At 47.6% G+C, this 27,218-nt stretch overlaps 1 protein-coding gene across 9 annotated transcripts in view; it reads left to right on the forward strand.

Moving 5' to 3' along the window:
• Positions 1-27,218, forward strand: part of plekhg4b (pleckstrin homology domain containing, family G (with RhoGef domain) member 4B) — a 455,924-nt gene that overhangs the window by 347,713 nt on the left and 80,993 nt on the right. For all 9 annotated transcript variants that reach the window (XM_072509880.1, XM_072509886.1, XM_072509884.1 and 6 more), the window contains 3 exons: positions 4,569-4,662; positions 20,642-20,728; positions 24,424-24,540. In XM_072509880.1, the coding sequence (XP_072365981.1) occupies positions 4,569-4,662; positions 20,642-20,728; positions 24,424-24,540 (298 nt within the window). The remainder of the gene's footprint in view (positions 1-4,568; positions 4,663-20,641; positions 20,729-24,423; positions 24,541-27,218) is intronic.

The following is a 27,218-nucleotide window of genomic DNA, read 5'->3' on the forward strand; positions in this document are numbered from 1 at the left end:
TTGTTGCTGAATCAACATTAAGGATATTATTAAACTAGAAAGAGTGCAGAAAAGATTTACTAGGATGTTGCCGGGACTTGATGGTTTGAGTTATACGGAGAGGCTGGATAGACTGGGACTTTTTTCCCTGGAGCGTAGGAGGCTTAGGGGTGATCTTATAGAGGTCGATAAAATAATGAGGGGCATAGATAAGGTAGATAGTCAACATCTTTTCCCAAAGGTAGGGGAGTCTAAAACTAGAGGGCATAGGTTTAAGGTGAGAGGGGAGAGATTCAGAAGGGCCCAGAGGGGCAATTTCTTCACTCAGAGGGTAGTGAGTGTCTGGAATGGGCTGCCAGAGGTAGTAGTAGAGGCAGGTACAATTGTGTCTTTTAAAAAGCATTTAGATAGTTACATGGGTAAGATGGGTATAGAGGGTTATGGGCCAAGTGCGGGCAACTGGGACTAGCTTAATGGTAAAAACTGGGCGGCATGGACTGGTTGGGCCGAAGGGCCTGTTTCCATGCTGTAAACTTCTATGATTCTATGATTCTGAAGCTTCTTTTCTACAGGAGGCTGCAGCAGTTCCAAGCACAATCTCCATTGTGGCCTTTTTAAGGGCAATTAGAGATGTGCATTAAATGCTGGCCTGATATCCTGAAAAATGCATCAAGTGGATTTGAGCATTGTAAATCTGAAGAAAAGGTATTGCAGATTTACTTTGCAGGTAGTCTTTGTGTCTAATATTTAATCCATTTAGAGATTTCTTTGCCTGGAAAATAACCTCAGCAAATTGGAGATCAAGTGGAAGAGGCACTGCTGTATTCACAAAAAAGCAACGTACAAACTGAGAACAGCAAACAAGAAGAAAGAACAAATATACTTCCATTAACCACACAGAGATGGATATCAGTGATTCAATTCCCTCAACAAATGCTCTCACACAAAAATGTGTTAGTGGGCGTCTTCTTAACAGCTTTCACAACCACTTTCTGACATAAAATAAGATTTTCCTGCAAAACTTGGCAAAGTCAGTTCAGGGTGTGTGTGGTTCGTCAGATATTTCAGCGCAGGCCATGAGGGCAATTCCATGCAGATTTTTCCCCAATTCCTTCTTCCTATTTGATGTGCGTGAGTTGACATACACATAATCCGGGCTGACACCTAAGTGCAGAACTGAAAGCGTGTTACACTGCCAGGGTTGACATCTTTTTGATGAGGCATCAAACCGAGGCCCTGTCTGCCCTCCCAGGTTGACATTAAAGGTCTTAGGGCACTATTCGCCCAGAGTCCTGGCCAATACTTATCTCCCAAACAACATCACTGTAACAACAGTCTAACCAGGCATTTTTCACATTGTTGATTTCGTGACCCGCTTGTGTGAAAATTGGCTGCTGGGTTTTTGCATGACAACAGTGACTGCACCTCATCACAATGTACTTGATTGGTTTTGAAACACTTTACACTTCCTGAGATGGAGACATGAAGGACGGCTTCTTACAAAAAAAAAAATGGGGTGGAAATCTGACAAAAGCAAGTCGGCCTTCATGAGAGGAAGAGAGAGGGAAGTAACGCACTATTGTATAATCAGGAACTGAATTGACCTGTTGTATTTTATCCAGATTATCTATGCCATTATTCCTTCGACAACTTGCAAAATTCCCATTGGAGCGAATTAACCTGATGATGAATCATAAATTTCAATATGTGATTGGTTCCTAATGGTCCAAAACATGTGGGTGGAATCCTGCATCAATTCTGATATCTTCTTTTTAACCTGCTACTCTGAGCAGGTAGCAAGGACGCCTTCCTCACGTCAGTGGGGCCCTTCTTTAAATGTGCAGCTCAGAAGGTGTTATTCGGATGTAACTCCAATTTTAATTACTGATCTGAGCAAAGGGACCATTGTGACTTCTTGCCAAATGAAGACCAAGCAGTCAGGTTAGATGAGGCCCGAGAAAGTAATTTTATATATAAATTTAAAAATGCTGGATAAGCTCAGGAGGTCTTGCAGCAACTGTGGAAAGAAACAGAGTTAACATTTTGGATCTAAATGATCTTTCTACAGAACTGAGGCAAGGTGGAACTGTACAGAATTATATAGTTGCAAAGGGGGGCGGCGAAGGTGGGCAGAATAGAAGATCATGGATAGGTCAGGACAAAGGAACAAAGAAGGTGAACATGGTAAAAGAGATAAATGGAAATCCTGTTGGAGAGAAGAGCAGTACGTCTTCCTGGAAGAGAAATGGCAGTGAATTAAACACTCAAATAAAAGCAAAATATCGCGGATCTCCTACCAGACAAAGGAGTGTAGCCTTCGGCCTCTAAAGGGTTGTCTACATGCTCGACTCATCACCCTAACCACCAACCCCAATCTCCTCACCAGCAATCACGATGCCTGCCTAGTAGCCCTTCTCCTATAGGAATAGAGTATGAAAGTAGGGAAGTATTGCTGCAACTGTGCAAGGCATCGGTGAGACTGCACCTGGAGTATTGTGTACAGTTTTGGTGTCCTTATTTGAGGAGGGATGTAGTTCCATTGGAGGCAGTTCAGAGGAGGTTAGCTAGATTGATTCCCGAGATTAGGGTTTTGTCTTTTATGAAGAGATATGGAGTAGTTTTGGCCTGATTTCTCTAGTGTTTAGAAGAATAAGAGGAGATCTATTTCAGGTATGCAAGATGATAAAAGTCAATGAAAGTAGATGGAGAGCGGATGTTTCCTCTTGTGGGACAATCTAGAATGAGAGGTCATAGTTTGAGGATAAGGAGTAGCAAATATAAAACAGAGATGAAATGAGAAATTATTTCTCCCAAAGGGTCAAGAATCTGTGGAACACACTACCCCATAGTGTGGTAGATGCCGGAACATTGAGTACATTTAAGGAAGAGATAGACTGAATATTAGTTAGTACTGGATTGATGGGTTATGGAGAACAGGCAAGAAAGCGAAGTTGAGGGCGAGATGAGATCAGCCATGATTGTATTGAATGACGGAGCAAGCTCGAGGGGCTTACTTGCCTAATCCCGTTCCTAGTTCTTATGTTAACTGGCTTGAGTATCAAGGCTATCATTCTGCTTCCTCACATTATGCCCAGGCAACTGCAGGCAACTGACTGAGGACATGCAAATGTGGGATCAGGCCTCACACCAATGAGCTAAGGGGGTTGTTTGGAATTTGACTCCGCCTCTCCTCTTGTTTCAGGTCAACATCAGAGCTTTCAATGTCCCAGGGAAAATGACGGATGGCTAATAATTGCAGTCTTGGCAAGATCATCAAATTTTCCAGAACAAATATAAAAATTAATCCAGTGATCATACGAAAGAAAAATTAAATTTGACACCTTTAGTTATCATAAACTTATAATAAATAGATAAAATTGCAAAGTAGGATCCCAAAATGTAATCATAATGGAATTTGATTGTGCAGCTTTTGAAAGATTGATGGGTGGGTTTTGCTGGACTAGCGAGTGTTAATGTACTGTAAGGTTATAACATGGTGATATCAATCAAGATTATGGCCGATTAAACAACAGCAGATTATGAGCCTGAATTATAGAACAACAACAAAAACCTGTGTATCCAAGCAGATGTTGTTTGGAAATGTGCAGGAAGTTCTGCAGAAACTTATATTTGGTTTCCATGTGTTGTCATCACAGTTCTGACCTTTACCAGGAGCAGAGAATAGACAACAAGGTTCTTCCGTTTTTGAAGGTTTTGCCTGAGGCACTAGTTTTATCTGTCATCTTTCCCTGCACTGAAATATGCCAGTCGCCTCACAGAGATGTGAAGTGTCAGCATTTTGGTGGAAGCTTTGCAACTTCTCATTGCTCCCTCCAGCTCATGGAGCAACGACGTTATTGCAGTTTGACATAGACATTGGTATTTCAGCGTACTGAGTGTTGGAGGAACAGAACCCTCCCCAGTTCCTGCTATCTTTCACAGTAAGCAAAGCAAATCAAACTGCTTCTTGTCATACACCCAACAAATTTTGTGCAACAAAAGTTTCAATAGGTAAGTCCATTTTTAACCCACGGTCTGATATGCTGAGTTCATAGAATCGTAGAATCTCGACAGTGCAGAAGGAAGCCATTTGGCCCATCGAGTTTGTCTCAATTTCTTGGGCCAGAATTGTGGGGGAGAGAAGATTCAGGCCAAGAAATTCAGACAAACTCACTCTCTAAAGAGGACAATTATTAATAATCACTTATTGTCACAAGTAGGCTTCAATGAAGTTACTGTGAAAAGCCCCTAGTCGCCACATTCCAGCACCTGCTCGGGGAGGCTGGTATGGGAATTGAGCCCGCGCTGCTGGCCTTGTTCTGCATTACAAGCCAGCTGTTTAGCCCGCTGTGCTAATTATTAACTATATCTCAATGTTAGAGGAGGGATGTGTAATTCCCAACTTGATAGCACACAACCCACCAGCAGACACAGAAACCCTAATGATCACAAGTGACAGATACACCTTCATATGAATTCACCAAATGAAGGTTTGGAGGAAATTAAATGAAAGTACAGATTGAAATCATAAATTGGCTGAATTTAAATTGAGTTTGATTTATTTTAATTGAGCAATCTGTTTACTGCAGGAAGGGAGTGCGTGAACTTGGACTGACTATATTAGTGGACGCTCGCAGATGTCCTCCCACTCTCACCCTCTTCAAAGCTCTTACTGCACTGCAGGTGAGACACCAGGGGAATAGCCTTTCATTCCTTACTAACAATGTCAGGTTGTAAGTGAGTCCTTTCTGTTAAAGTTGCTGTGCCGTTTGATTGTTCACTCTGAATTAACATTGCCTAATTAATTTTGAATTATTTTATTTACATGTTAATCTCATTTAGAATGAGAATTTACAGTGCAGAAGGAGACCATTCGGCCCATCGAGTCTGCATCGGCTCTTGGAAAGAGCACCCTACCCAAGGTCAACACCTCCACCCTATCCCCATAACCCAGTAACCCCACCCAACACTAAGGGCAATTTTGGACACTAAGGGCAATTTATCATGGCCAATCCACCTAACTTGCACATCTTTGGACTGTGGGAGGAAACCGGAGCACCCGGAGGAAACCCACGCACACACGGGGGGGATGTGCAGACTCCGCTCAGAGAGTGACCCAAGCCGGAATTGAACCTGGGACCCTGGAGCTGTGAAGCAATTGTGCTATCCACAATGCTACCGTGCTGCCCAAATTTATCAGTAGGTTGCAGTTTTTACAATTTCTCTCCTATTCTCCGGTGGAATTGTTTCCATGAAACTGAGTAAAAGCTTGACGAGGAAAGATAGAGGTCCATCTACTTTGTTTTCTACCTTATGAACCATAATGCAATTGTTGACGAACAGTGATCAATTTCTACATATTAGTGTACAAAAGACCAAGAAATGATGCGAGACAAATCTTAGCGGTGGTAAAACCTTGGGAACCATAGGCCCACAGTTACCTGTTCTTCCCAAATACTGAACACTTACCACATGCCAGATCTCAAATTACTCGTTCCTGTATCACAAAATGTTCCCAAATTGGGTGTGCTTCACTAGCCACCCCCCATCTTACCCCACAATCCACTATGATGCGTTGATGAAATATTTGGCATGATGCTTTGTTTCAGCAACATGTGACGCCATCACTCCAGTCTCCCACATTACTGAAGGTGAGTAGACGCTGAAATTCGCAGCCCTCCCCTGTAATTTTGAAATCACTCATCAGGCACGATCTATAATCCTCGCCGCGCCCGACTCAGGACGCGGTGAGGCCAATAAATCTCGCGAGAGGCCTCTCGTGAGATTTACGGGCCTCATCACGCCTCACAAGATCTCGCGAGGCACCGCGATCTTGATCCCGCCCATTGGGGTCGGGATTCAGATTTGCATTATCAAGTGAGCAGTTAACCTGACTTGAATATGTCCACGCCCGATCTACCCAGCGCCCGGGATCTAACGGTCTCACCTCAGACACCCCGAGCGGGCGCCGTTTAGCACCGGTTTCCACAAACGTGGCCCAGGCCCACCGGCTAAACATGCTCAACACGAGACTCTGATTCATTTCCGTTAAATTATGCCCATTAACAAGCTAGCCTTGTTAACAACACAATTGTCCATGATTTATCACTGCCGCTGCAATTTCTCATGATCGGATTTTGATGCCAGCTATTACCACCAGGGTGTTATAGGGATAGTAGGAACAGCCCACTCCAGGGACCATGGTCGAAGGTAGCAACAGCTTCTGCAGCATCTGTATGTTTTTATTTGAGTCTTCAATACTACATAATGATAGATTCTGAGATCAGGGGGCCTTTGATGTTTCCATGCATGAGAGATTGTTGAATCAGAGGGCATAATCACAGTATAAGGGGTACTTATTTAAGACAGATTTGAGGAAGAATTAATTCACTCAAAGAGTGGTGAATCTTTGGAATTTTTTACCCCAGGAAGCTGCAGAGGCCGAGTCCTTGAACATTTTCAAGGCTGAGATCGACAGGTTTTTTAATCAGTAGGGGAACTGAAGGTTATGGAGACAAGGGTGTCACAGTGGTTAGCATAGCTGCCTCACAGCACCAGGGACCCGGGTGTGATTCCTGGCTTGGGCGACTGTCTGTGTGGAGTTTGTACATTCTCCCGGTGTCTGCATAGGTATCCTCCGGGTGCTCCGGTTTCCTCCTACAGTCCAGAAATGTGCAGATTAGGTAGATTGGCTAAGCTAAAATTGCCCATTGGTGTCCAGGAATGTGCAGTTTAGGTTACGGGGGATAGGGCTGGGTGGGCGGGGGAGTGGGCCTAGATGGGATGCTCTTTCGGAGGGTCAGTGCAGACTCAATGGGCCAAATGGCCTCCTTCTGCACTGTTGGGATTCTATAGTTCTATGATTCTAAGGCAGGAAAATGGATTAATGAGTGTTACATCAGCCATGTTCTTATTAAATGGCAGAGCAGACCTGAACATTTGTTTGAACTCAGCGCAAACAGGCAAACAGTGCAGGGATCCCTCGTGGCCGTTCCCCTTCAAAACAAGTATACCGTTTTGGATGCTGTTGGGGGGGGATGACCTACTGGGGGAAGGCCCTAGCGGCCAGGTCTCTGAGCACTGAGTCTGGCTCTGGGGCTCTGGGGCTCAGAAGCGAAGGGGGGAGAATAGAAAAGCAATAGTAATAGGAGATTCAATGGTTAGGGGAATAGATAGGAGATTCTGTGGTCGCGAGCGAGACTCCCGGAAGGTATGTTGCCTCCCGGGTGCCAGGGCCAGGGATGTCTCGGATCGTGTCTTCAGGATCCTTAAGGGGGAGGGGGAGCAGCCAGAAGTCGTGGTGCACATTGGTACTAACAACGTAGGGAGGAAAAGGGATGTGGAGGTAATAAACGAGTTTAGGGAGTTAGGCTGGAAGTTAAAAGCCAGGACAGACAGAGTTGTCATCTCTGGTTTGTTGCCGGTGCCACGTGATAGCGAGGCTAGGAATAGGTTAGAGTGCAGTTGACCACGTGGCTGCAGGAATGGTGTAGGAGGGAGGGCTTCAGGTATTTGGATAATTGGAGCGCATTCTGGGGAAGGTGGGACCTGTACAAGCAGGACGGGTTGCATCTGAACCAGAGGGGCACCAATATCCTGGGAGGGAGCTTTTCTACTACTCTTCGGGAGGGTTTAAACTAATTTGGCAGGGGAATGGGAACCGGATTTGTAGTCCAGCAACTAAGGTAGCCGATATTCAGGACGCCAAAGCATGTAGTGAGGCAGTGGGGAAGGCAACACTGACAAAGGAGAGTACTTGCAGGCACGGAGATGAGTTGAAGTGTGTATACTTCAATGCAAGAAGCATCAGGAATAAGGTGGGTGAACTTAAGGCATGGATCGGTACTTGGGCCTACGATGTGGTGGCCATCATGGAAACTTGGATAGAAGAGGGGCAGAAATGGTTGTTGGAGATCCCTGGTTATAGATGTTTCAATAAGATTAGGGAGGGTGGTAAAAGAGGTGGGGGCGTGGGGGGCATTTTTAATTAGAGATAGTATAACAGCTGCAGGAAGGCAGTTCGAGGAGGATCTGGCTACTGAGGTAGTATGGGTTGAAGTCAGAAATAGGAAAGGAGCAGTCACCTTGTTGGGAGTTTTCTCTAGGCCCCCCAATAGTAGCAGAGGTGTGGAGGAACAGATTGGGAAACAGATTTTGGAAAGGTGCAGAAGTCACAGGGTAGTAGTAGTCATGGGTGACTTCAACTTCCCAAACATTGAGTGGAAACTCTTTAGATCAAATAGTTTGGATGGGGTGGTGTTTGTGCAGTGTGTCCAGGAAGCTTTTCTAACACAGTATGTAGATTGTCCGACCAGAGGGGAGGCCATATTGGATTTGGTACTTGGTAATGAACCAGGGCAAGTGATAGATTTGTTATTGGGGGAGCATTTTGGAGATAGTGACCCCAATTCTGTGACTTTCACTTTAGTAATGGAGAGGGATAGGTGCGTGCAACAGGGCAAGGTTTACAATTGGGGGAAGGTAAATACGATGTCATCAGACAAGAATTGAAGTGCATAAGTTGGGAACATAGGCTGTCAGGGAAGGACACAAGTGAAATGTGGAACTTGTTCAAGGAACAGGTACTGCGTGTCTTTGATATGTATGTCCCTGTCAGGCAGGGAAGAGATGGCCGAGTGAGGGAACCATGGTTGACAAGAGAGGTTGAATGTCTTGTTAAGAGGAAGAAGGAGCCTTATGTAAGGCTGAGGAAACAAGGTTCAGACAGGGCGCTGGAGGGATACAAGATAGCCAGGAGGGAATTGAAGAAAAGGATTGGGAGAGCTAAGAGAGGGCATGAAAAGTCTTTGGCGGATAGCATCAAGGAAAACCCCAAGGCCTTTTACATATATGTGAGAAATATGAGAATGACTAGAGCGAGGACAGTAGCGGCAGATTGTGTATTGAGTCTGGAGAGATAGGAGAGGTCTTGAACGAGTACTTTTCTTCAGTACTTACAAATGAGAGGGGCCATATTGTTGGAGAGGACAGTTTGAAACAGATTGGGAAGCTCGAGGAAATTCTTGTTAGGAAGGAGGATGTGTTGGGCATTTTGAAAAACTTGAGGATAGACAAGTCCCCCGGGCCTGACGGGATATATCCAAGGATTCTATGGAAAGCAAGAGATGAAATTGCAGAGCTGTTGGCAATGATCTTTTCGTCCTCACTGTCAACAAGGTGGTACCAAGGGATTGGAGGGTGGTACCAGGGGATTGGAGAGTGGTGAATGTCGTGCCCCTGTTCAAAAAAGGGACTAGGGATAACCCTGGGAATTACAGGCCAGTTAGTCTTACTTCGGTGGTAGGCAAAGTAATGGAAAGGGTACTGAAGGATAGGATTTCTGAGCATCTGGAAAGCCACTGCTTGATTAGGGATAGTCAGCACGGATTTGTGAGGGGTAGGTCTTGCCTTACAAATCTTATTTAATTCTTTGAGGAGGTGACCAAGCATGTGGATGAAGGTAAAGCAGTGGATGTAGTGTACATGGATTTTAGTAAGGCATTTGATAAGGTTCCCCATGGTAGGCTGATGCAGAAAGTAAGGAGGCATGGGATAGTGGGAAATTTGGCCAGTTGGATAACGAACTGGCTAACCGATCGAAGTGAAAGAGTGGTGGTCGATGGCAAATATTCAGCCTGGAGCCCAGTTACTGCAGTGGCATACCGCAGGGATCAGTTCTGGGTCCTCTGCTGTTTGTGATTTCCATTAATGACTTGGATGAGGGAGTTGAAGGGTGGGCCAGTAAATTTGCAGACTATACGAAGATTGGTGGACTTGTGGATAGTGAGGAGAGCTGTTGTCGGCTGCAAAGAGACATAGATAGGATGCAGAGCTGGGCGGAGAAGTGGCAGATGGAGTTTAACCCTGAAAAGTGTGAGGTTGTCCATTTTGGAAGGACAAATATGAATGCGGAATACAGGGTTAATGGTAGAGTTCGTGGTAATGTGGAGGAGCAGAGAGATCTTGGGGTCTATGTTCATACATCTTTGAAAGTTGCGACTCAAGTGGATAGAGCTGTGAAGAAGGCCTATGGTGTGCTAGCGTTCATTAACAGAGGGATTGAAGTTAAGAGCCGTGAGGTGATGATGCAGCTGTACAAAACCTTGGTAAGGTCACATTTGGACTACTGTGTGCAGTTTTGGTCGCCTCATTTTAGGAAGGATGTGGAAGCTTTGAAAAAGGTGCAAAAGAGATTTAGCAGGATGTTGCCTGGAATGGAAAGTAGGTCTTACGAGGAAAGGTTGAGGGTGCTAGGCCTTTTCTCATTAGAACGGAGAAGGATGAGGGGCAACTTGATCGAGGTTTATAAGATGATCAGGGGAATAGATAGAGTAGACAGCAGAGACTTTTTCCCCGGGTGGAACAAACCATTACAAGGGGACATAAATTTAAGGTGAATGGTGGAAGATATAAGGAGGGATGTCAGAGGTAGGTTCTTTACCCAGAGAGTAGTGGGGGCATGGAATGCACTGCCTGTGGAAGTAGTTGAATCGGAAATATTAGGGACCTTCAAGCAGCTATTGGATAGGTACATGGATTATGGTAGAATGATATAGTGCAGATTAATTTGTTCTTAAGGGCAGCACGGTAGCATTGTGGATAGCACAATTGCTTCACAGCTCCAGGGTCCCAGGTTCGATTCCGGCTTGAGTCACTGTCTGTGCGGAGTCTGCACATCCTCCCCGTGTGTGCGTGGGTTTCCTCCGGGTGCTCCGGTTTCCTCCCACAGTCCAAAGATGTGCAGGTTAGGTGGATTGGCCATGATAAATTGCCCTTAGTGTTGGGTGGGGTTACTGGGTAATGGGGATAGGGTGGAGGTGTTGACCTTGGGTTGGTGCAGACTCGATGGGCCGAATGGCCTCCTTCTGCACTGTAAATTCTATGATAATCTATGATTAATCTAGGACAAAGTTTCGGCACAACATCGTGGGCCGAAGGGCCTGTTCTGTGCTGTATTTTTCTATGTTCTATGAACGGTTGAATGGCCTACTCCTGTTCCTGTTTCTTATGGTCTTATAATCTTTCCAATTCTTGCTGTTACTGACTTCCCGTTCACAGCGTTCATCCCTCTGCGTCTCAGCCGACAGTATCGATTGGGCATGGAGCGGGGGGTGGGGGGTGGTCTCCTTCCCGCTGACTGGCTACTAATTGGCCTCTGATGCTTGATTGGGCGAGCAGAGATGGCGAGAGCGAATGGAGCACTCAGGTTTCATTCTGCCTCCCTTGCTCCACCAAGAAATGTAAAACCTGTTCAATGTTTTTGCAGATTATTTTGTATTGTGTTCGAATGCAGGGCGTTCCTCTGCTCCTACTTTTCGAGGTACGGTGAAGTCATATGGGTACTATTCCTCTCCGAAGGGTGTGTGTGCTTTCATAATTGGCGTTAATGAGTTATTGACGCAGATGGGACAACTGAGTTCAGTTTCATTCTTGCTCACATTAGACTTTCTTGCAGGGATCCTTAAGAAACCTGCCTGACTGCTTCTTCATGTTCTAGAGTGCAATATTGTAGTTTGGTTTCTGGGCTACTAAACAACATACCTGGCTTAATAATTGAGAGAAAGATTGTTCTGATCGTTCAGTGCATTGACGCCAGAAATACATTAAAAGGAAAACATGTTCATAATGAGATCACACAAATTCAAAACAGTTCCTTCCACATCCCAACAAAATATCGGAAAGTATTGTTTGTCTTATTGTGAAGTTGGACTTTTTATGTTTTGAAGTGGGTGCTTTTTTTGATAAAGTCCAGTAACTTTAAAGCAGAAGCAACCAAACAAGGCCATAAGCAAGCAATTATTTTGAGCTCTGATTGTTTGAACAAGATTGTACTAAGTGTAGGTGAAGAGGAGAGGGCTAATGTTTGGATTATGTAGCCCAAGGTTTTCACCAAAATTCGCTTTTGTGACTTTGCTGTTCTCATTTTGAGAATGTGTGTGGGTATCTTTCCCTTTTGTTTCTGTTTGACTATTGGGGGGGGGGGGAGATTTGTGTCTGGTCTCATATCTCTCTGTCTCTCTTGTGCATTTATTATTGTTTTTTTAAAAAAATCCCAGACCCACTTTTGTTTAACCTTTAGTGCATTCTTTTTCATCTGGCCCAGAATGTCTTTTTTTCCCTCTCCTAATCTTACTTCAGGCTAACTTATTTGTGCATTGGAAACTGGGACCCAGGGCTCCCTCTGATGGCAAATTTGGTAAACATATTTAGTATTTGAATGGTCCCAGGTTTGATTCCAGAGGGCCAGGATTTCCAGGTGAGTTTGGGGTCCAGACGGGATATGGAAAGTCCCAATTTTTTGTCGCCGGCCTCCGTACTGGTTTGTTGACCCAAGCCATTTTGAAAGGCGGTGGCTTGCGGTCTAATCAGCTGCCTGCCAATTGAGACCATTTAAATGTAATTATTGTTGCTGACTGAAATTCTATTTGACATTGCAGGCGGTCAACGTTGGCCTCCAGATCAACATTCTGGGATCAGGATAGGGTGGGGCCAGATATGTCACATGACATATCGGGCAGCACGGTAGCATAGTGGTTAGTGCAATTGCTTCACAGCTCCAGGGTCCCACGTTCGATTCCCAGCTGGGTCACTGTCTGTGCGGAGTCTGCACGTTCTCCCCATGTGTGTGTGGGTTTCCTCCGGGTGCTCCGGTTTCCTCCCACAGTCCAAAGATGTGCAGGTTAGGTGGATTGGCCATGCTAAATTACCCTTCGTGTCCAAAAATTGCCCTTAGTGTTGGTTGAGTGGGGTAACTGTATTAGGGGATAGGGTGTTCTTTCCAAGAATTGGTGCAGACTCGATGGGCCAAATGGCCTCCTTCTGTAAACTCTGTAAATTCTATGATTCTATAATCCACACCCAATGGCTGCTAGGGCAGCTCTAGCTGCAGGCTGACGCCCGGAGAGATTACTACTCAAGGGCCATGACCAGGCAACGATGGATTTTATTTTAAAAATTTTGCTTGTCTCTCACAGTCTCTCAACCCAGCCAGTGGGGCTGCCAATCGCTGAAAGACCTTCCATTGGGCCTCCGTCATTGGGAGCCCACCCACTGCCCCTGAGCACATTCTAAAATCCCCTCAGCACGTTCAAAGCATGGTGTGTGGGGTCGGAACCCAGACCTAGCTGCCATATCTGACTCCCAACTCCAGATTCAAAATCCAACCCCTCGTCTCCATGAGATAGCTGATTTTAGTTAGGGAGAGGGCGTTGGGGGAACGGCAGTGTGTGGGCAACAGTAGGGACGATGCGGTTAGTTTCAGTTTACCTGGGTTGCTCATTACTTAATGACTACTGCTTGATGATATGGAGGTAATGTCTGTTCTTGGCATGTGGCAAAAAGTAAGAGTTTCAATTGTACACTCCGCTTGGTTATCCATTCCACTAACCTCCCCATTCCAAGGAGCACCTCACCATGCCAGCATCCCCTCCAACTATGTGCCAACATTGGATGAGAATGTTTCAGACTCGAGAGCATGTTTGAGTGACTCTTGCTCACCGTGAGGAATAGCTGTTGTAGACCAGGTACTGGAGTGGGACCCATGGATGAAATAGAATACAAAGAAAAAAGCCCCTCTCCCCCACCCCAGCTAATGTATGAGGCTTCATTGATCCATACTATTGACGAACAAAGAACAATGCAGCACAGGAACAGGCCCTTCGGCCCTCCAAACCTGCACCGATCACGTGTCATGCCTAGACCTACCGCCTGTATCCTTCTATACCCCGTTTGTTCATGTGTCAATCCAGATAAGTCTTAAAGGTCGGTATAAGACTTATATATTTAATATATTTCCATATATTGGAGATATGGTGCCATTTCAGATTTCTGTTCTAATGTGCACAGTCTGCAGAATAGGAATTATGAGAAAGGCAGCTTATTAATTGAAACCAAGTTGATTTGTGTTTCAAATTACCTCTGTATATGTTTTTAAATATTATTGTTATTTTTAAAAAGAAATTTAAGGGGCAGCTTAATGTGGCCAATCCATCGATGCTGTACATATTTTGGGTTGTGGAGGTGAGACCCACACAGACACAGGGACAAGATGCAAACGCTACACGGACTGTGACCCGGGGCCAGGATCAAACCCAGGTCCTTGGCGCCATGAGGCAGCAGTGTTAACCACTGCATCACCTTGCCACCCGTTACCTCTGTATATTATCATAGAATCATAGATTCCCTTTCTGCGAAAGGAGGCCATTCAGCCGCTCCGACTCCGACTGCCGAATTCCCCCGCGGCGGTTTTCAGGCGGGGGTGAGGATCACGCCGCGCCGGTCAGGGGCAGTTAGCAGCGGCCCCCCCTGGCAATTCTCCGGGCCCCAATGGGCCGAGCGGCCGTCGTTGTTTGGCCAGTCCCGCCGGCGTGGGTTAGACATGGTCTCACACAGCGAGACCTGGCTGGTAGGACGGCTGGTGCGGTCCTTGGGGGTGGGGGGGGGGGGGGTGGGGGGGGGGGGAGTGCGGGCGGATTCGGCCCCGAGGGGGGGGCCCCCACATTGGCCTGGCCCTCGATCGGGGCCAACCGATCTGTGGGCGGGCCTGTACCGTGGGGGCACTCCTTCCTTCCACGCCGGCCACTGTAGAGCTCCGCCATGGCCGGCGCAGAGAAGACAACCACCTGTGCATTCGCTCGAATACGCCAGCGGTTCTGCGCAGTCGCCGTCGGTTGGTGCAGCGCCAACCCCTCCGACGCCGGCCAAGCCCCCGGAAGTGCGGAGGATTCCGCAACTTCCAGTCGGCCCGACACCGGAGTGGTTTGCGCTGCATTTTACGCCGGCGTCAGGCCACCGCGGGGATTCGGGAGAATCCCGCATCTGGGGCGGGATTCTCTGGCCCCCCGCCGGGCCGGAGAATCGCCGGGGGGGGTGGCGTGAATCTCAGCGCCGGGGTTTTGGCGGGGGCGGGAATCACGCAGCGCTGGTCGGCGGGGTCTGGCAGCTGCAACCCCCACCAGCGATTCTCCGGCCTGCGATGGGCCGAGCGGCCGCCCGTTTTAGGCCAGTCCCACCGGCTTAAATTAGACCAGGTGCTTACCGGCGGGACCTGGCTTTGCGGGCGGCCTCCGGTGTCCTCGGGGGAGGCGCGGGTGGCCTGGCCCACGATCGGGGGCCAACTGATCCGCTGGCGGGCCTGTACCGTGGAGGCACTCTTTTCCTCCACACAAGCTGCTGTGGACCTCCGCCATGACCGGTGCGGGACGAATCCCCCTGCGCATGCACTGGGATGACGCCAGCACGTGCTGGCGCTCCCGCGCATGCACCAACTCGCGCTGGCCGGCAGAAGCACTTCGGCGCCGGTTGGCATCGCGCCAAGCCCTTTGGTGCCGGCTGGCGTGGTGCCAACCCCGCCTGCGCCGGCCTAGCCCCTGAAGGTGCGGAGGATTGTGCACCTTCCGGGCGGCCCGACGCCAGAGTGGTTCACGCCACTCCTCGGCGCCGGGACCGCCTGCCCCGCCGGGTAGGGGAGAATCCCGCTTCTGGACTCTGCGCTGACCCTTGGAAAGAACACCCCACCGAGGCCCACTCCCCAGCCTTATCCCTGTAACCCTAACTAACCTCTTGGACACTCAGGGGCAATTTAATGTGGCCAATCCACTTAACCTGCACATCTTATTTTTTTTGATATAACTTTTGAGTACCCAATTCATTTCTTCCAATTGAGGGGTAATTTAGTGTGTTTAACCCACCTACCTTGCACATCTTTGTGTTGTAGGGGCGAAACCCACCCAAACACGGGGAGAATGCACAAACTCCACATGGACAGTGACCCAGAGCCTTGGTGCCGTGAGACTGCAGTGCTAACCACTGCGCCTCCGTGATGCCCCAACATGCACATCTTTGCACTGTGGGAGGAAACGGGGGCAGCTGGAGGAAACCCATGCAGACACTGGGAGAAAGTTTCAAACTCTACTCACTCACCCGAGGCCGGACTCAAACCCAGGTCCTTGGCGTTGTGAGGCAGCAGTGCGACCACTGTACCACCGTGCTGCCCCTATCGTCAGATACATTAGATAATGAGGGAGTACTGTAAGCATCTGAGTCATTACTCCACTGAAACTCTCAGTAACATTGGGAGTTCGTGCATGCACAGCATAGTGCTGAAATTCTAAGGTTCCTGGTGGTAATACTGCACTCCTCCATGGATCTGCTGTTAAAGTTCCCATAGACTGTAATCTCTGTTGCAATCATGATTTGATGACAATTTCACGCTTCTACGCTGCTAGTCTCAATTACAAAATACACACTACTGAATGAGACAAAAGTAGCTTTTGAATGTACTGGGTAAATTTATAATTACTGCTGAACAAACTCACTGGCCCTGAAAAACTAAATTATATTTTTGGAATTTATCTATGATGATTTTTAAAATTGCATATTTTCTTAAAATCAAACATTTTGTACAAGTTTTCTTTATCATAATTTTAGCTTCTATCTTAATTTACATATGGTCATTTATTTCTTATTTGAAATTTTAAATTGAAACTTCTGGAATTCAGTCGTTCTGACTTTCTGGTTTGCTGTTTGTAAGAATACTTCACCGTAATTGGCTTCTTACCTGTTCTCTGACATCACACCTTGTTTAAACTGCCATAGGGGAAGGGAAAACACTCATCCACTAAGATCACTGGGAGTGGAATTGTCCCATCTAGGACTAGGCTCCATGGCGGGGACAGGGATGGGGAGTATTTCCCGCTGCGGAAAACCCAACAGGAAACCACGCTATATCTTGTGGCTCCAGCTTAATTAATTATGCACCTGGGGGTTTAGCTCTGTATTTTGTGGCGGGGCAGGCATAATGGCGCAAGTCCCGCCATCAAACCTAGGTGCCAGATTTAAAAGGCAGCAAACATCACTGACCCACTGTTGGGAGAAAGAAAATGGAAACCCTGAAAAAGAAGATGGATCTCCAGGGGCACTCTGAGGCTGGAAGCTGGACCTCCTCGAGGACACTGAAAATGGAAGATCCACTTGATCCATGACATGCCTGACAGTCTTCCTGCACACATTCCATTGCCAACTTTCTGTACTACCCTTTCAAATCTAATTCCTGCTTTCCCTCTTGCAATGCCATGCCCACACTGCCAAAAGCCTCATTTGCATTGAATGCCGAGCTAGGCCGAGAAATAATAAGTGAAGTTGGAAAATTAGCGCATGGAGCACACCCATTGAGAATTCATTGGGTGCATGAACTAAGTTAGGTTAAATGGTCTTCCTCATCTGTAACTAGCCTGTCATTTAACAAAGTGCTGGATGTAACTGGGCAGTGTAGTGGAAATCCTGCTGGTCCTTGGCAAGTTGTAGATGGAGAGTCATGAGGCGTTCGTTGGTGCTGTCAGACAGCTCTGAGAGTCAGTTGATGAGTTCATTCTTGATGGCAAATCCAATTCCATGCGTTCTGGACTGATCCTCATTTTTTCCTCTCCCAGAAGAAGGTGTAAGCACCTCCTTCTTCCCTCAGCTGCCCTTCGCCTGATCTTTATTATCTTTAGATGAGCCCGCTGGATGCGGTTTTACAGCCAGGTTGGCGATGGAACAGAGTACTTTTAGGGCACCATTTCTAGCCCTTTCCCCATGCGGTGTGTGTAGAGGGGATCCTGAAGAGAGTTGCTGAGTCATGAAGAAAGCAGCCGAAACTCTCTCCAAGAGCGCAACAACTGAATCAAACTCCACTGATCACGTGCCACTCCGAAACGAGGGGCATAGACAGAGTGGATAGTCAGAGGCTTTTCCCCAGGGTAGAGGGGTCAATTACTAGGGGGCATAGGTTTAAGGTGAGAGGGGCAAGGTTTAGAGTAGATGTACGAGGCAAGTTTTTTACGCAGAGGGTAGTGGGTGCCTGGAACTCGCTACCGGAGGAGGTAGTGGAAGCAGGGACGATAGGGACATTTAAGGGGCATCTTGACAAATATATGAATAGGATGGGAATAGAAGGATACGGACCCAGGAAGTGTAGAAGATTGTAGTTTAGTCGGGCAGTATGGTCGGCGCGGGCTTGGAGGGCCGAAGGGCCTGTTCCTGTGCTGTACATTTCTTTGTTCTTTGTTCTTTGTTCTTTGAAACGAGGGGCTTCCAGATCTCATGGTCCTGTCACGTCACCTCTCACCATAGGGCTTGTCTTTGTTGAGTGTATGTTGGTCTTCTCTAGGTAGACACCTGGTGTGCGGCATCTTTTAACGTGGGTATACAGTTGCACATCAGCAGACATTTGGTCCTTGACCAAATAGGTCCAGCTCCAGTGGCAAGGGACCCTCGACGACAGGGGATTTCCCTCCTCCTGAGGCTACATCCACCATCACAACCAGTGATATCACATGAGTATCTTCCGCCTGATGTGTCATTGAGGACTTGTTTTGGATTGTGGTATCTCTGGTTCCTCCCCTCCGACCTTACCGTCATGGTTGACCCTGCCAGGAGTTTAAAACCCCCGATGACATTGCCCTCGGAATCAAGGAAATACTCAAGTCTCTCCATGGCAAGGTGGTAATCCACGGAAAGGATTAGTCTCGTAAACCTTCTCTGAACTGCTTTCAAAGCAACCACATCCAGCGTTTCTCCTCTTTCCAATATCTGGAATTTTTGTGTGCTCCATAAAGAAAAGAATTTATGTAGCATCCTTCATAACCTAAGGTCATCCCCCAAAGATTTACAACTCATAAAGTATTTTTTGAAGTGTATGTCTTGCTGTTGCAATGTTGAAAATGTGGCATCAAATTTGCACACAGCAACTCCGACATCCAGCAATGTGATGATTAACCAATAAGTGGAATTACACCAGGTTAAAGTCCAACAGGGTTGTTTGGAATCACTGGGGCAGTGTTCGCCGAGCCTCCGCGCCAAAATCGTGATCGGCGCAGGGGCGGAGAATGGGCGTTGACGGCGAAATCCGGCACGACGCCGCTCCCGTGATTCTCCAGTCCCCGGAGAATTGCTGCGAATCGCACGCGCGCGGACTAGGCGGCACGGGTAGGGATCCATTGACAGAGGCCCCCGCTGTGATTCGCCGACGGCAACTGGCCGAGTTCCCAAAGGCGTGGTTCTAACCACGTTTTGCCTGTTGGGAACGGCTGGTGGCGGCTGCGGACTCAGTCCGTGGCCGCCCTAGAGGGGGGCGGGGGGATCCTTTACGGGGGGGGGGGGAGTTGGGGGGGGGCCTCACAGACAGCCAGGCAAGCGATCGGGTGGCACCGGTTCACAGGTCCGAACAATCTCGGGGGGACCTACATTCCTGGTGCTTCTCCGTGGGCTGAGTCCGCCATGTCGCACTGGGCTGCTGCCACAGTCTGCTGCCGTGCGCATGCGCGGACTCCCGACCAGAAGTGCAGGGCCCCGTATCCACAGCCAGAGCTGCGAGAAGCACTCCGGGGCCCTGTTAGCCCCCTGCAAATTGGAGAATTTGCTCGTGTTTTGACACTGGCGTGGGAATATAGCCCCATGATTGGAGAACTCCACCCACTAGCTTTCGGAGCGCAGCTTCTTCATCAGGTAAGTGATGAAGGGGCTGCTCACCTGATGAAGGAGCTCTGCTCCGAAAGCTAGTGATTCCAATCAAACCTGTTGGACTTTAACCTGGTGTTGTAAGCTTCTCACTGTGCCCATCACAGTCCAATGCCGGCATCTCCACATCATAATTAACCAGGTAATCTGTTGTAATAATGCTGGTTGCTTGGCTGCGATACAGGAAGCAGCCCTGCCTCTCTTGATGTCAGGGGACCCACTTGTTACACCCACTTGAGAGGGAAGATGGTTTCACATTTCATTCAAATGTTCATAACAATGCAGCATTCCTTCAGTACTGCACTGAAAGACTTGCATTACCATTTGCCCTTTTACATTCAAAACACCTTAGAACCAGTGAAGTACTTTTGAAATGAGGTCACTTGGAATGTATGAAATACAGCAGCCAACATGTGCATAAAGAACAATGAGATAATGAGCAGATAATCTGTTCTTGTGTGGTTGATTGAGGGATAGATATTGGCCTGAACACTGGGGATAATTCTTCTTTGAAATAGCGTCATGGGATCTTTTATATCCAGTTGAGCACACTGACTCAGCCTCGGTCTAATATCTGAAAGACGAAATCCTTTCTTCCATCGATTCATTTTTCCATCCCCGCTTTCCATCTTGGTTTTCCCTTACCACTGTCTCCTCTCCCCCCACCCCACCCCACCAGGCCATCTTTTCCCTGGCCCAAGTTGTCCTTTGACACACTGCTTATCTTTGTTCTGCCATGAACACAATCTGATCTCCATGATCACCACCAGTTCTCTCTAGCTCTGATAGAGAGTCACCCAGACTCAAAATGTTAGCCCTGTTTCTCTCTCCACAGATGCTGTCTGACCTGCTGAGACTTTCCAGCATTTCCTGCTTTTAGTTTCCGATTCCAGCATCTGCAATAATTTGCTTTTATCTCTGATGATGCACTTTGCCAGTACCGCCACTGGGGTGATTTTCGTGCTTAAGTCCTGGAGTGGGAATGTGAACCCACAACCTTGTGACTCAGGCAGGAGTGCTACTATCTGAGCTCTGACCTTCAGACGCAGCAATGAGGAAAATAGGCTCTGCGATGTGCAAATTGCATATGTGATATCAATCAACTTCGGTAGATGTGTCCTTGCTTTGAACTGTGCAACTGAATGATTTTTCTAACTGTTTACAGGTTGCCATTCCAAATGCCATTAACTCAGTCCTGGTTTTAGTGGAAAGGGATTCTACACTCAGACCTGAAAGGGACTCACTTATTCAGGTAAATCCAATTCTCTGTCAGATGGGAGTAGCAAGTTGCAGAATTGTAAAGTTCCAATTGATCTGACGACACAGTGATGCCAAGCGTAACAGCAAACCTACCTGACTGACCCATCCAAAACTCTTGTCGCTTGTATTCTAACTCGCACCAAGTCCTGTTCGCCCATCACCCCAGGGCTCCCCGGCCTACATTGCCTTCTGGTCCAGGAACGCCCCGAATTCAAAATTCTCATCCTTGTGTTCAAAACTCTCCATGGTCTCACCAATTCTTCTGATCTCTTTCTCAAAGACCCTCCACATACAATATAATGGACGGAATTTTCCATTTTTCCCCCTGAACTATTTCTCAGCTGGGGAGAGTGATGCATAGCCCACTGGCTGCGCTGTTGGCTTTACCTGTCAAATTTTTAAACACTTGGGGAACAGAATGCTGGAGGCAGGTCCCAGCCGGCAATGTCAGCCTTCCAGAGATCGAGCCTCCATTTCTAAAGGGCTTTCCAATCTAACAGGACTGAAATTAAAAGCAAAGATCCACCCCACCTCCCATGGATATGGAGACACCCCCATGCACTTGGGGAAGCCCCCCATGGACACAGTAAATCATGCTCCCCCTATGGCATAGGGAACCCCTTTTTCCCACAGACAGAGGGAACGTCCCATCCCCCATGGACACAGGGAACCCTCCTCATATACACAGGGAAACCTACCCCTCCCCATCCACAGACATAGGGAATGCCCCATCCCCCATGGGCACAGGGAACCATCCTCATATACACAGGGAAACCTCCCCCACCCCACCCCACAGACATAGGGGACGCCCTGTCCCCTATGAACATTGGGAACTCTCCCATATACATTGGGGATCCCCCCCCCCCCCAGACCGGCAGCACACCCCCAGTGCCAGAGGGCAGTGCCAGGCAACTGCTAGGATACTGCCTGGGCATGTCCCTCTCCCCCTTGGGGGCCGTACTTAGTAGCGCCCCTGGGTGAGTTCTCTTCGTCGTTGGTGGGACCCGAAGATTTCGCCAACGTGAAAGGCCGGGAGATCTTGCCCCTCATTAAATCCGACTCAAAGTGTAGGTTGAACCAACGTTGTGGGACCAACACAATTTGTACCTTTGCAAATAATGTATTGTGTTCAGTCATCCATTGTTAAGGTGATTTGTTAACATAAAGAACATAAGAACTGGGAGCAGGAGCCCCTCGAGCCTGCTCCGCTATTCAATGAGATCATGATTATCTTTTGTGCACAGCTCCACTTTCCGGCCCGAACACCATAACCATTAATCCCTTTATTCTTCAAAAAACTATCTATCTTTATCTTAAAAACATTTAATAAAGGAGCCTCAACTGCTTCACTGGGCAAGGAATTCCATAGATTCACAACCCTTTGGGTGAAGAAGTTCCTCCTAAGATCAGTCCTAAATCTACTTCCCCTTATTTTGAGGCTATGCCCCCTAGTTCTGCTTTCACCCGCCAGTGGAAACAACCTGCCCGCATCTACCCTATCTATTCCTTTCATAATTTTATATGTTTCTATAAGATCCCCCCGCATCCTTCTGAATTCCAACGAGTACTTCCCAATCTACTCAACCTCTCCTCGTAATCCAACCCCTTCAGCTCTGGGATTAATCTAGTGAATCTCCTCTGCACACTCTCCAACGCAGTATGTCCTTTCTTAGGTAAGGAGACCAAAACTGAACACAATACTCCAGGTGTGGCCTCACCAACACCTTATACAATTGCAGCATAACCTCCCTAGCCTTAAATTCCATCCGTCTAGCAATGAAGGACAAAACTCCATTTGCCTTCTTAATCACCTGTTGCACCTGTAAACCAACTTTTTGTGACTCATGCACTAGCACACCCAGGTCTCTCTGCACAGCAGCATGTTTTAACATTTTATCATTTAAATAATAATCCCTTTCGCTGTTATTCCTACCAAAATGGATAACCTCACATTTGTCAACATTGTCTTCCGTCTGCCAGACCCTAGCCCATTCACTTAACCTATCCAAATCCCTCTGCAGACTTACGGTATCTTCTGCACTTTTTGCTTTACCACTCATCTTAGTGTCGTCTGCAAACTTGGACACGTTGCACTTGGTCCCCAACTCCAAATCATCTATGTAAATTGTGAACAATTGTGGGCTCAACACTGATCCCTGAGGGACACCACTAGCTACTGGTTGCCAACCAGAGAAACTTGGAACACCTGATAGCTTGATGTGAATTTTAACTCTGTTTCCACAGTCGATAAATTGAAAGCAAAGTCTCTGACCTCATGACCGAAGCTATAGCAGCATCCTGAATATAACGGTATTATTCCTCCAGTAAAATGCAATAAAAGGACAGTATCGTTCTGCAGCAGGTCTGGCACAAAGTCTGAGAGTGCGCAGGATTGTCTCTTCATGTTTATTCTATGGAACAGAAGCTGAAGCCAAATGGCAGCCATTTTGCGATTTGGTGCTGCCTTTGGTTGCTTGCCAGTCCCATTACCGGGGGCAACCAGACGTGAACCAAAAGTGCCTCACTACCTGTGGTAATGAACTGGACAATACCTGTTCTAATATTACGCTGGGCCACTCTAGTAGCCGAGGAGAAGTCCAGAGAGTCAACAGAATGGTTTATTACCAAAAGTAAAGTATTTACAAGTCCGCTCCCAGTCCCAGTTGGGAGTACTGGGCAGCATTAACTAGCCCGCTGAAGGACCTCCACCCTCAGCGGGGGAGCTTGTGCTCCATGGGGTTCATGGGAAGATTTATTGGGTCGCCCCTACGGGGGTTATAACAGCTCCTTAACTTCTTTCAACCCAAAGGTGAGTAGGATGTGCAACCCTTCCACAACAATTGAGCGGAAGTTTGAAAGAGCGTTGGCGGGTGCGGGGAACCCATCATTCAGATCTCCAGCTGCACAGCTGGGTTTTCAATCCCGATCCTCTGGCAATCTGTGCACAGAAAATCTGAGGGCATGGTTTCTGCAATCACGCAGGGTGGCGCCTGCTAGAGACGGCAAAACTGGCTCCACAGAGAGGGTGCCCGATCTCCGATATAGAACAATAGCCACTCCCCACCCAGGACACAGGGGATCCCACCTACAGGCAATGGCGCTAACCACCCCCACCCATCCCACAAGCACTTGGACCCACCCCCCACCCCACCCCGTAAGCTCTGGGGCAAACTCCCCTACACACATAAGGGGACACCCCCCCCACCCCCGCCCCAATTATGCTCCCCAGAGGGCCCACCCCTGTCACTGATCCCTGGCAATGCCAGCTTGACACTGCCAGGTTGGCACTACCAGGATGGTCATGACAGGGTGGCACTGCTAGGGGGCAGTGCCCTGTATGCCTCCCCCACCCACCCCCGCCCTGGTGGGCTATACTTACCTTTGCACCCCTGACTCTGCGATACTTTGGGCATGCATCGCCGTTTGGGCTCTTGGATAACACGGGCTTAAAATCACCCCCATTGAATCTATTTCACTCTGGCAATGAAATATTTATTAAATGTGATGGGTGCTTGGTGGCTGGCATAGAAACGATGGGCCGAAGGGCCTCTTTCTGTGCTGTATGACTCTATGACTGTATGTCAGCACTCACTAGACAGCACCCATGTGTATTAGGAAGCACGTGAGCATGTAAGGAGTCAGTAGTTAAGTTTAATGTTTCTCTCTTTCGCCCAACTCTCAATCCAGTATGAAATGGTGTCTTCGCTAAAGGCTCTACACAAGTACATTGATGGCAGTCAACTGACACAGGAATTTTCTGGAACTTTTCCTTATGATCACAATGATTGGATCCGCTTCCATATGGTTTGTATATTCTGTCTGAAGCAATAAGATGTTGCCATATAAAATTTTGTGGAAAAGCACTCCCTGTCACTGGTGCGTTCGGGTAATGCTTGCCCATTTGCACCTGGGAATATTACCGGGACAAGCGCCCTCAAATATTTAGCAGCCAAGTCCAAGAAATGCTCAGCGGGTCAGACATCTGTAAAGAGAGAGTCTGACCTGAATAATTCTACCCGTGAACTCTATTCCTCTCCACAATTGCTGCCTGACTTGCTGAACATTTCCAGCAGTTTTATTTGTTTATAATCCAAACAGGTTTTCATTTCATGTGATTCTTGTTCTGTACTTATACTGATAACTAGGGTATAGAATCATAAAATATTCACCAAAACAAAGAGAAATTCAGGGTTTGAGGGAAAGGTGAGTGGGACTAGCTGAAATATCCTTGCATGGATCGACAGGTTAAATGGGCATCTCTGTGATGCAACCATTCCATGATTCAACGATTCCTGAAAGGGGACAGGATTTCCCCGAAGCTCAGTGCCAGATGTGGCATACAGACCAGGAAGGTTTGCTTCCTGATCTGTGCGTGTTAACTGATCTCGAGCTTTGGTGGCAATGCCCTTGTCTGATTACCGCTGAATCTCCCTAACTGGAATGTGGTGACTCCAATCTCCAATTCTCTTCTCCCACCTAGTGGTGCACAAAAGCAGATTTTTGTCTGTTTCCATAGCTAGTGATTCCCAGAATAGAGGGCGGCATGTGGCACAGTGGTTAGCACTGGGACTGCGGCGCTGAGCACCCGGGTTCCAATCCCGGCCCTGGGTCACTTTCCGTGTGGAGTTTGCACGTTCTCCCCGTGTCTGTGTGGGTTTCACCCCCGCAACCCAAAAGATGTGCAGGTTAGGTGGATTGGCCACGCTAAATTCCCCCTTAATTGAAAAAAAAAAATTGGTTACTCTAAATTTAAAAAAGATTCCCAGCACAGGTGGCTAGTCTGTCGCCAAGGGCTTCTAGCTTGAGGGGCGCCACTCCACATCAAGCGTGACTGACCAGGAGTCTCTCCCGCTCTTACTGCCAGCCATTGGTGTGCTTGGAAGGATTTGCTGGTTGACATTCAACCTGTTTGAACACATTACGAACGGACTTTCGTTGGCTGTCAAGTCCTGGGGCGGGACCCAAATCCAAAGCTCCTGCCTCAGAGGTAGGGACGCTACCCTTGGTGCCAGAAGACCTGCTCAAAGGTAATGAATGGAACATGTGAACAGAAGGAGATTTCAGAAGGAGTCTCCAGTCAAGGTGCAGATTTAGGACTCAACTTAACAAATGTTGGACCAGGTATCGCCAGAATCCACAGAAACTGTACTTGAGTAAAAGTTAACACTTCAGGGTGAAGTGCATTTGTATTCCCACCAATGCTCCTATGTGTTTATGGTATTGCATAGAATCTGCAGCCGAGGAGCTGTCTATACCGAGGGCAGCACGGTAGCATTGTGGATAGCACAATTACTTCACAGCTCCAGGATCCCAGGTTTGATTCCAGCTTGGGTCACTGTGCAGAGTCTGCACATCCTCCCCGTGTGTGTGTGGGTTTCCTCCGGGTGCTCCGGTTTCCTCCCACAGTCCAAAGATGTGCAGGTTAGGTGGATTGGCCATGATAAATTTCCCTTAGTGTCCAAAAATTGCCCTTAGTGCTGGGTGGAGTTACTGGGTTATGGGGATAGGGTGAAGGTGTTGATCATGGGTAGGGTGCTCTTTCCAAGAGCCAGTGCAGACTCGATGGGTTGAATGGCCTCCTTCTGCACTGTAAATTCTATGATAATCTATGATATTCAGCTCAACTGGTATATGTATTTTTAATATTTGTTCACGGGATGTGGCTGTCGCTGGCTAGGCCAGCATTTATTGTTCATCCCTATTGGTGTTTATGTTTCAGTCAAGCCCCTCCCACTCACTCTACTGTCCTCTCTTCACTCTGTCCTCAAATCTTTCTATTCCTTTCTCCCTGATCTTCTGTTGTGTGCTTCAGCCAATTCAAACGAATTCCTCATTCTCAGTGCTTAAGGAAATTCTTCCTTCAGTCTCTATTTGCTCATTTCATGCCTAGTTTATAAAGACAGCCCGTTGTCCTGAATTCACCCACAAGTGGAAACAATTTCTCCACAGGCATCCTGTCAGCCCCTTTATCGTTTTAAGGACCTCTTTTTGCTCTCTTCTTAGCCTCTTTTCCCAGAGAACAGCCCCAGCCTGACTCTTCATTCCATCATGATAGTTGTATCCTCTTCCTTCTGTTGGGAAACTTGTAAATTGTCTTTACAGTCAGGTGAAATAACAGACGACCACTATTTTTCCTTTATTCCGACTTCTGCCCACCACGTTGTTCCGAACCTGCTTCACGCCGATCTGTTTTCTCGCCAACATCATGGAGAAGATGGCGTCGGGCGGGTCAGGCATTCATCTTCATCTCATTAACGGAATGAAAACGACGTTCACACTGGCGTCTTCGATGGGTTTAAAAAAAAAAAGATTTAGAGTACCCAATTCATTTTTTCCAATTAAGGGAGAGCAATTTAGCGTGGCCAATCCACCTAGCATGCACATCTTTTGAGTTGTGGGGGCGAAACCCACGCAAACACGGGGAGAATGTGCAAACTCCCCATGGACGGTGACCCAGAGCCGGGATTGAACCTGGGACCTCG

This window comes from Scyliorhinus torazame, chromosome 6 (assembly GCF_047496885.1).
Source record: "Scyliorhinus torazame isolate Kashiwa2021f chromosome 6, sScyTor2.1, whole genome shotgun sequence".
Lineage (NCBI taxonomy): Eukaryota > Metazoa > Chordata > Chondrichthyes > Carcharhiniformes > Scyliorhinidae > Scyliorhinus > Scyliorhinus torazame.